The 9,118-nt window shown below is 34.9% G+C and overlaps 1 protein-coding gene across 1 annotated transcript; it reads right to left on the bottom strand.

Annotated features, from left to right (window-relative positions):
- On the bottom strand, positions 2,526-3,958 carry LOC107623449. Its single transcript, XM_016325711.2, has 2 exons — positions 3,386-3,958; positions 2,526-3,288 (listed from the first exon to the last, which is right to left on the bottom strand). Exons 1-2 carry the CDS (start codon positions 3,801-3,803, stop codon positions 2,948-2,950), a joined length of 759 nt encoding a protein of 252 aa, XP_016181197.1. The 5' UTR covers positions 3,804-3,958; the 3' UTR covers positions 2,526-2,947.

The following is a 9,118-nucleotide window of genomic DNA, read 5'->3' as shown; positions in this document are numbered from 1 at the left end:
AGGGCAAGTTTGACGCACCCGGCGAACTCTAGGTTGAGTTCGAGAGAGTATATAAACGTGGGGTCAAATTCATTTGTCGCTTTCCTTCCAAATCTCTCCTCCAAAATCACTTTGTTCCTCCTTCACTTGTGATAGTCAAATTCTTCTATACGAGATTTTCTGTCTTTCGATGTCCGTGAGGCTCGTTATCTACGACATCGTTAGTTTCAGGTCAGTAAATAATATGTTAGTTAGAGTTACTGTTTTTAGGTTAGTTAGAGTTATTGTTTACACGTTAGTTAAAATTACTGTTTAGTGGTTGCATGTTAGTTAGAATTACGGATTTACTATTTATATGTTAGTTAGAGTTACTGTTTATGGTTTACAAGTTAGTTAGAGTTACTATCTAAATGTTATTTAGAGTTACTGTGCAGTATTGACATGTTAGTTATAGTATATAACATGTTAGTTAAGTTTTTTATGTTATTATTTTCTAGTACAGTTGCTGTTTATTATTTATAACATGTTGATTAGTATAAGTTATTAGTCAATTTTTAGTTAGTTTAGTCAAAATAGGTAATTTAAGTTGTGAATTAGAAGATAATTAGCGGAATAATTAGTTAGGTTAGGTTAGATTAGAAAGAAACATGATTAATAAAATTTAGGGTTCAGTTAATTATTGATTAGAGTTGTTTAGAGTGTTAGTTGACGGCCTCATGTAGTTGGATTAAATTTTAATTAGTAAGTTTATAAACGGATTAAGAAGTAAGGTAGACAAGTAGGAGGTGTAAGTATGTTTTTTAAGAATTTAGCTAACGTGAAAGGAACTCATTTCAGTATATGTTATTTTATTTTACTAGAGTGTGGTTAGATGGAGCAGCAGTTATTGGGTTACGAAGATATACTTTATAGATTGGATCATGCTGAGCATATTACTGGCAGACTTGATCGAGTGGTACATTTTTATCATTGTTGTTTATTTTGTTGTAATTAATAAAAAGTGAATTTGTTATTTAATGTGTTCACCGTCTTTTTTTTTTATTTGTTGTTTTCGTTTGGTATGCGACTCGAATCTTGCGTACCAGACGGAATTTGATGAGACGGCTGCCAGAGCAGATTTGGCCATATCTCAGACGAGCTGAGTTTGAGTATGTGGCGTATATGGTTGAGTTTGAGTACGATTGGTCATTAGCCTCGGCGTTGATAGAGAGGTGGAGGCCTGAGTCCCACACGTTCATTTACCATGCGGGAAGATGACTATCACAATGCAGGACGTAGCTTATCAGTTGGGGTTCAGGATTGACGGTGATACTGTTAGTGGATGCATGGTGGTTGGGAACAGCACCATCAGGGACGGTCCATTGAGAACTACTGCCAGCAGTTATTAGGTGTTGTTCCTGGCCCTGATGACAGACAGTCACAAACCAAGTGGACTGTGAAGCTCACATGGTTCCACAACACCGTATGCGGAGAGCTAGAGCAGGACGCCACTGAGGAGCGCCTGTTGAGGTACACGAGAGGATATATCATGCAGTTGATCGGGGGTATCCTATTTCCAGATGCATCTGACTCTCGGGTGCACATCCGGTGGCTCCCCCTCCTAGAGGACCTTGACACATGTGGCGGGTTATTATGAGGCTCGGTTGTGCTAGCATGGCTGTATCGTCAGATATGCCGTGCCACAAAATATGGTCAACACAATTTGGGTGGTTGCGTCAGCTTGCTGTTGTCCTGAGTCTATCGCCATATTTCGCTGCTGCGGCCCGATGGATTTGATACTCGTCGATTTTCGCTGGTCGAGATTTGGAAGAAAAGCGACAAATGAGTTTGGTCCCACGTTTATATACTCTGCCGAACTCAACCTAGAATTTGCCAGGAATGCGGCAAACTCTATATAAATTATAGAGTTCGCCGGGAGTGCGGCGAACTCCATAATTTATATAGAGTTCGCCGGGGGTGCAACGAAATCCTTAATACAAAAAAAAAATCGTATTCCGAAAAATAAAGTTTAAATATCTTATTTTTGGAATTAATTATTTTTTATTAAAAAAAATCCTATTTCGTTGATTTGGAGAAATAATTTTCAATCTTGCTTCACACATCATGAGCATATGTACAATCAACCATCTTATTTTTGAAAGACTCATCCATTGAAGCAAATAACCAGGAGATGATGTTATAATCCTCCTGTCTCCATCACTTATAAGTTGTAAAAAAACACCAGCAGCACAATCTTCATCATTTTAAAACTGTGATGAAATTTTATTGAATTGAGATTATCTTAAAAGATTTTATTCAAAGATTATTACTAATACTTATTGATATCAAATTTTGTGATTTTTTTTATTGAGTTTGTCCCTAATTGAATGATCCAAAGAATGTGAATTAAAAACAGCAAATAAAGAAGATATAAAAAAAAAGATGATTTTAAATTTGCAGAGCTTGAAACCATGAATATTCAATCAACAAGGCTCTTGATACTACGAGCCAAGGACTGAAACAACCATGTAGAGTCAAAGACAATGTTAAAGAGGCAGAGTATACTCAGAAGAAAAGTAACAATAATCAATATTAGATTGTGAAGAAGTTTACAATGACTTGAGATACAGGCTACACAAGTTTGCTACTTAACAGACTTCCTAACCAACTCTCTGTTTATAACTAACTTTAAACATAGCTAAGACTCACCCTTCTCATCAATTTCATTTCTACCCTTAATATAAACAATGCCAGTTAATTAATTAATTAATTAATACCTAAAAGAAATTTACCAAATTAACTAAGATCAGAATAGTGAGACGACACAATCAAATTGGAAAGTCCGCCCGTGTAAGAAATTATATTGTGTGTTATTCTGTATGTAAGTTATATGTGTACATGCAGAAGCAAAAGCTATTTTGCATATGTTGGTATATAAATAAATTAATTAATTAAAAGAAGTAATTATCTATGATGTATTGGTGTGTGTTTAGTTAAGCATCTGTTTGTATTGCTCCTCCAAGGACTGTTGTCTCTGCAAGCGCATCTGATGGTTGAAGTTGCGTATGAATGCTTCGACGCGCCGATTCAACTCGTCTTGACTCAGCGACGGCTCTCTCCTAAGCGCTACCGCCTGCTCCTTGAATGTCTCAGACTTGTTCAATTCAGCCACACTCCCGGGCCCGCGGTTCTGCCACGTGTCACACTTCCTCACGTGCCTGCTTAACGGTATCGCCCGTCCTTCTGTTATGGCCTTCCACGTGTTCTCCAGCGTTTCATGTCGTTTCGCCCTCGCCACCACCCTCAACGACTTTCCAGTCCCGCTCCCACCTACAATTTCGTGCAAAACGACAACACACACTTTTAATCTCAACTCGTCTTTCCACGTCAAACGAAAAAAACGGTGAATGATAACGAGATTTGATACCTTCGGGAATGGATTTGGGCGGTCTACGTTGACCGAACCTTGCCGAAACGAGAGGTTTTCCCGGCGGAATCTCCGAGTCAATGCTCTTGAGCGGAATCAATGCGGATTCCTCCACCACTCCTAAGTCGATTGTCTTTTCCACCTCTTCTTCTTGTTCTTGGGGGTTGACGTGGTGAGCAGGAGGTTGTGGAATGGGAAGTGTTGTGTCGAAGGGATTGTGGTGGAAGAACTTGGAGGAGGCGACGATGGAGATGATGATGGCGTTGAGGAGAATATAGATGAATGGAGGCTTGAAGCAGAGGAGGCAGAGGTTCCAGAGTGTTGGGAAGTGAGTAGTAAGCAATGGAACAGTTGCCTTCACTCCCAGCGCCGTGAAGACGACGGCGGCGGAGAGCACAACCACCTTGAGGGAAAGCATGGAATTGGGTGTATAAGTGGTCAAGTAGTAGTGAGTGTATGATAGAGGGTACTTACGTTGGAATCCAAAGGGGAATTTATAAAGGAAGGGAAGACAGGGAGGGAATCAGATGAAATCTCAGCCGTTCATTGCACGGATATGGAATCTATTTTAGGTCTATGGGGTTGGCCTACTCCTAACAAGTCCTACTCCTTCACACTCTTAGCCTAAGTACGTCAAAAAAATAACATCAACTCAAAGGCTCTAATTATCTTCTATTCACCAATAAGAAACTGTCACGTATAGTAATTTGTTATCCGATTATTACGCATGTCTAATTCAATTTTTTTTTCTCTTTAAAATGTACTGTAAATGACAACTAATGTAAAATTTTATCTTTTTTATAATCAATTCAAAGAAAAAAAAGTAGAAAATAATCTTGGTGCACTACACATCCATATAATCATGTAACTAAGTTGACTCAAACTCAAATAGAGTCATATACGTTAATGATGAGTGAAAATATGCACTCGAAAATCTTTCATTACTTCGCGCTCATTATGAAAAGACGTTACTTTTTCCTTAACACGAAACTGCTCTTTCTTTTTGAATCTCTCTCAAAATCACTCAAACTGCAGTCACGATCTCTGCAAAAACCACTACTGGAGAAGAATCGCGAGAAGATTTGGCAAGAAACAACCAGAAACGAATGAAAACGGCAACAAAGATTCGCCTTCCTCCTCTTCCTCATTCTCCTCCTTCTTTTTCGCATTCCTTCTTCTTCACGTGTTTTCTCTTTATCTTCATTCTTTTGTTGTTATTACTGCTGTATTTTTTTTTGTCTTTTAATCTTTCTCTCCCTGGTGAATAGTGAAGAAGCAGTAGAAGGTGAAGAGGAAGAGTTTTGAATCGTGCAGAACAGAAATGAACCAAAATGGCCAACTCTACTGAACCAAACATCATTCATGTGCTGAATAAAATGTCATAAACATTTAATCATCAAGAAAAATATTTCTACATGCACAAGGACTCAATTGAACACACTAACAATCAAGTAAATCAAAATGAGCAACTCCACTGACTCGAGCAACATTCATGTGCTGAATAAAACGTCATAAACATTCAATCATCAAGAATAGCATTTTTTCACGCAAAAGAAGTCAACTGAACACATAACAAGCAATCAGGTGAACCGAAATGGTCAACACCGTTGAACCGAAAACCAATCATGTGCTGAATAAAACCTGATAAACATTCAATCAGTAAGAAAAATATTTCTGCATACACAAGGACTCAACTGAACACATTAACAATCAAGTGAATCAAAATGAGCAACTCCACTTAACCGAGCAAAATGTTAGTGTTGTTGGTGATGATTATAACGAAAGAAGAAGAAGAATCTGCGTGCGCGAAGAAGAAGAAGAACCTACGTGCGCGAATTTGAAAGAAGAAGGAGGAGGAGGAAAAGGAGGAGAAATACTATTCTTGTTGATTGAAAGTTGATCACCATTTATTCACCACATGAACATTGTTCGGTTCGGTGGCCTTTGTGATTTTGATTCACCAAATGAATGTTGTTCGTTTTGATGGCCTCCTTTTACTTTGTTCAAAATTTAAGATTATTGTGATAGCATACAACAATCATTTTCTAGCTGTCTCAACGTAATAACCTCATTCAACTGATTTGAAATTGAATCATTCATTGTTTCCATTCAGAAGTGTAGATCGAAAAAGAAAACGAAGAAGAAGAACGATGGAACTTATTACATTGAATTCAATGCAGATCAATAATGAAGAATGCGAGCAGAGAAGAAAAATGCAAACAGAGGAGAACGACGAATTTTATTAAGAAGAACGAAAATGCGAGAAGAGAACAAGGTTTACGTTGAGAAAGGTTTATCACGCAGCATAAGGTTTATGTTATATACGTTATATGAGGCGCGTGTATAACAAATGTCTAAGGGAGTTGGGGAGGTGTGTCTGATTGAAGTTACTTAGATAGTTTAAATGAAAAAATTACATGGATGTAGAGTTTTTCCAAAAAATAATATTCTAAGTTAATCGCATGCTTTGTATAATGTATATAATTTTTGAGGAGTGCTATACATACAAGTCATTTTTGTTTACAAGTCTTACATTGGGCCTAACACGCGCGTTACTGAACCATCTTTGCGTGTTTCATCTTTGTTTCCTTTTTTACGAAAAAGAAGAAGAAGAGACACAGAGAAAGAAGAAGAAGAAGAAGAAGAGGAAGAGGAAGCACGGAAAAAGAAGAAGAAGAAAAAGAGGCACAAAAAAAACGTGAAAACGGCGTGAATATAAATGACTTGTATGATTTGTATGGAAAAGCGTTCTCTCTTTGTCTTCGATCTCCTTCTGTTTTTTTTTATTTTCATGGTTTCTGAAATTAAGCTTTGAAATTGTTTTGAAGATGATGGAACTTCAGAAATACACCCGAACGATTACAAAAATACACCCAAACGATTACAGAAATACATACAAAGGATTACAGAAATACACCCAAACAATTACAGAAATAAACCAAACGATTACAGAAATACACCCAAAGGATTTAAGAAATACACCCAATATAGGAGGAGACAGTATATTTCTTCTTGAAATCTTTTAATGTTTTGCTGGTTAAGGGTTAGACACATGACAGAGACAATCTAAAAAAAATCTAGAAAAACAGTAAAACAGTACCTTAAATAATGTTTTTTCGTTTTTTTTGGTGATTTTGATGAAGGAGAAAGAGAAAACGAAAAAAGGAGAAGAAATTTCAATAAAAAAAAAGAGAGGAAGAGGTGGTGTTGATGACGATGATAACCAGAGAGAAAAATTACGAAAAAGAAGAAAAAGAGACACGGAGAAAGAAAAAGAGAAAGAAAGAGGAAGAGAAAGAGAAAGAGGAAGAAGAAAAAGAAGCAAAAAAAAAAATGTAAAACAGCATGAATATAAATAACTTGTGTGATTTGTATTAAAAATTACTTGTACGTGGAGAATCACTCCTTACATTATCCTCTAATTATATCTACCCTTAAGCCGTAGGAGTTTCTACCGAAGTTAGACGTGGAAGGTGATTATAAATGTCCATGCAAATTGCAAAGTAAAGTGAACGAGGAAGAATAATATTGACATCTGGTTGGGGAGCAAGGCATGCACATGCGGGCACACGTACGGATATATATGGCACGTATCTACTGTAGCATTATATTTCACATTGATGATGACTATCTGACCATCCATCTGTGTCATCAAATGTGGACCGTCTAATTAAGATACGTTACAAAAGATAATAACATAATTAAAGGAAAAGGAGGAAAGGTCTAGTAGTGATATGAGCTCATAAATTCCCTGAAAAGAGTATAATATTATTATATGCATAGTGTAGGAATTAAGAAAGGATTACATAGTTAATTACATTAACTGACTGACAATGACACTCCCAAATTAAATCCAAAATCTTGGTTTGGACTTTTCAAACCGTAACTTAAGGAGTTTCTGGATGGGAATATAAACACCACAAAATGAGTGATTTTGATTTGATTTTGGTCCAAATTACCCGCGTAAAAAGGCACGTATCTCAACTACACCAGCTGGTCTCATTCTCTTGCATTGCTGAAGAGATAAAATGGTCGGTTCGATAAAAAAACAAAAAGAAGTTAATGAGCTTCGGAACTTTCTTAAATTGATCCCATGAAAATTGACTCCTCTTGTGTTGGTATCAAGGACGAAAGCGCCATGCAATTGCACCAAAAGGTACAGACAAAAACTACATATGTGATCCACCAAGCTAAAAGGAACCTTTCAACAAGATTTTTAATATTTTTTATCTTAAATAAATATAATATCAGAAACCAATATTTTTATTAAAATTTGAATAACATTTAAATATAATTTTACATAATTAAAAATATTAATAATAACTATTTTTTTTTGAAAATGCATAATAATAACTAATTAATAACTACAAATTACAAAACTTAGTTATCTCATCCTAAAAACAACAAATGCTATTTTAATTCACACCTTCAATTTAATATGATATGATAAATGAGCATATATTATATACACAAGTCAATCTTTAAAAAAAAATAGCTATGCGCAATTGAAAAAAGAACAGATTAAACAATTATTTATTTTGTTTATTATTTTTAATTCGTAGGTGTGAATGAATATCTTCAGTCGTCTTCATTTTAAATTGATCGCACATTAACACCGACGAGTGACCAGTGCAAAATAGATAAGAAATAATAAATGTATAATACATCATAATAAGTGATATTTAATTGAGGTAGTATTGTAGTAAGTCAAAGTATAAGTGTGAAAATAGTAATTTCCTTGGAATTGATTCATTCATGATGATTCTCGGTGAATTAGCAACAATATAACTTTGTCACAGATTTTTAAGGATATTCTCTTCGGATATATTCCGATTCATTTTCAGTTAGGTTTTTCTTAAGAATCAAACCAGAGACTCTGTAATCGTAGCTAACGTTATTAATAGGTCAATGAAAATGGTACTTTTTTTTTCGTTGAGTAAACTACCAACACTGTATTTGAAAATTTAAATACTGACAAAAAAATAATTATATAACATGAAAATGACAAAAAAAAAATCTCCTAAAAAATTGACAAAAAGTTTAATATTTAATTTCATACATAGGAACCTAGCTAGGATCTTAATTAGTTGATGGTAAAAACTCAGGTGAAGTCGACTTCATATGAAATTGATACCTGAGAGTCGTTAGATGAAAATTTAGTCAAATCAGTCAAATTATTTAATGACTCTCAGGTATCAACTTCACGTAAAACCAATTACACCCCTTATTAGTTGATATATTAGTTCTATATTTCAAAGTGCTGGCTTTTCTTCATATGTTTTCGTCCTTATACTCTAGTAGATATGTCATCGAATAAACAAAGTATTCATGATTTAGCAAAACAGACAAAGAAGAACTGTAATTGGTGGAAAATTAGCGTAGTCCAAAGTTGTATGTGTCGGCAAACAACGCTCTCCATATATGCACTTTCAACTGTATCCTGCAACTGCCACATATATTCTAAAGAAAGTCAAGATAATTAGTAATATTTTAGTTAATATAAAATTTATTTTATTTTTACTTTTCTAGATCCTTAAAATATATACTTAGTAACTAATTATAATTATTTTTAATGGCTAATTAATTATACTCGGATCAGACATGATTAAATTCAATTTTAATGGATTTGAGTATTAGTTTTAAAATTTTAGAACTCGAACCATGGAATCTAAAGAAATGCATATTCTTTTTTCTTTAATTAAAAAAAAATAAAAATTTATTATTTTTGGATCA

Source organism: Arachis ipaensis, chromosome B10 (assembly GCF_000816755.2).
Source record: "Arachis ipaensis cultivar K30076 chromosome B10, Araip1.1, whole genome shotgun sequence".
Classification (NCBI taxonomy): domain Eukaryota; kingdom Viridiplantae; phylum Streptophyta; class Magnoliopsida; order Fabales; family Fabaceae; genus Arachis; species Arachis ipaensis.
The sequence above is the reverse complement of the archived record's forward strand: the minus strand, read 5'-3'. Positions and strand labels throughout refer to the sequence as shown.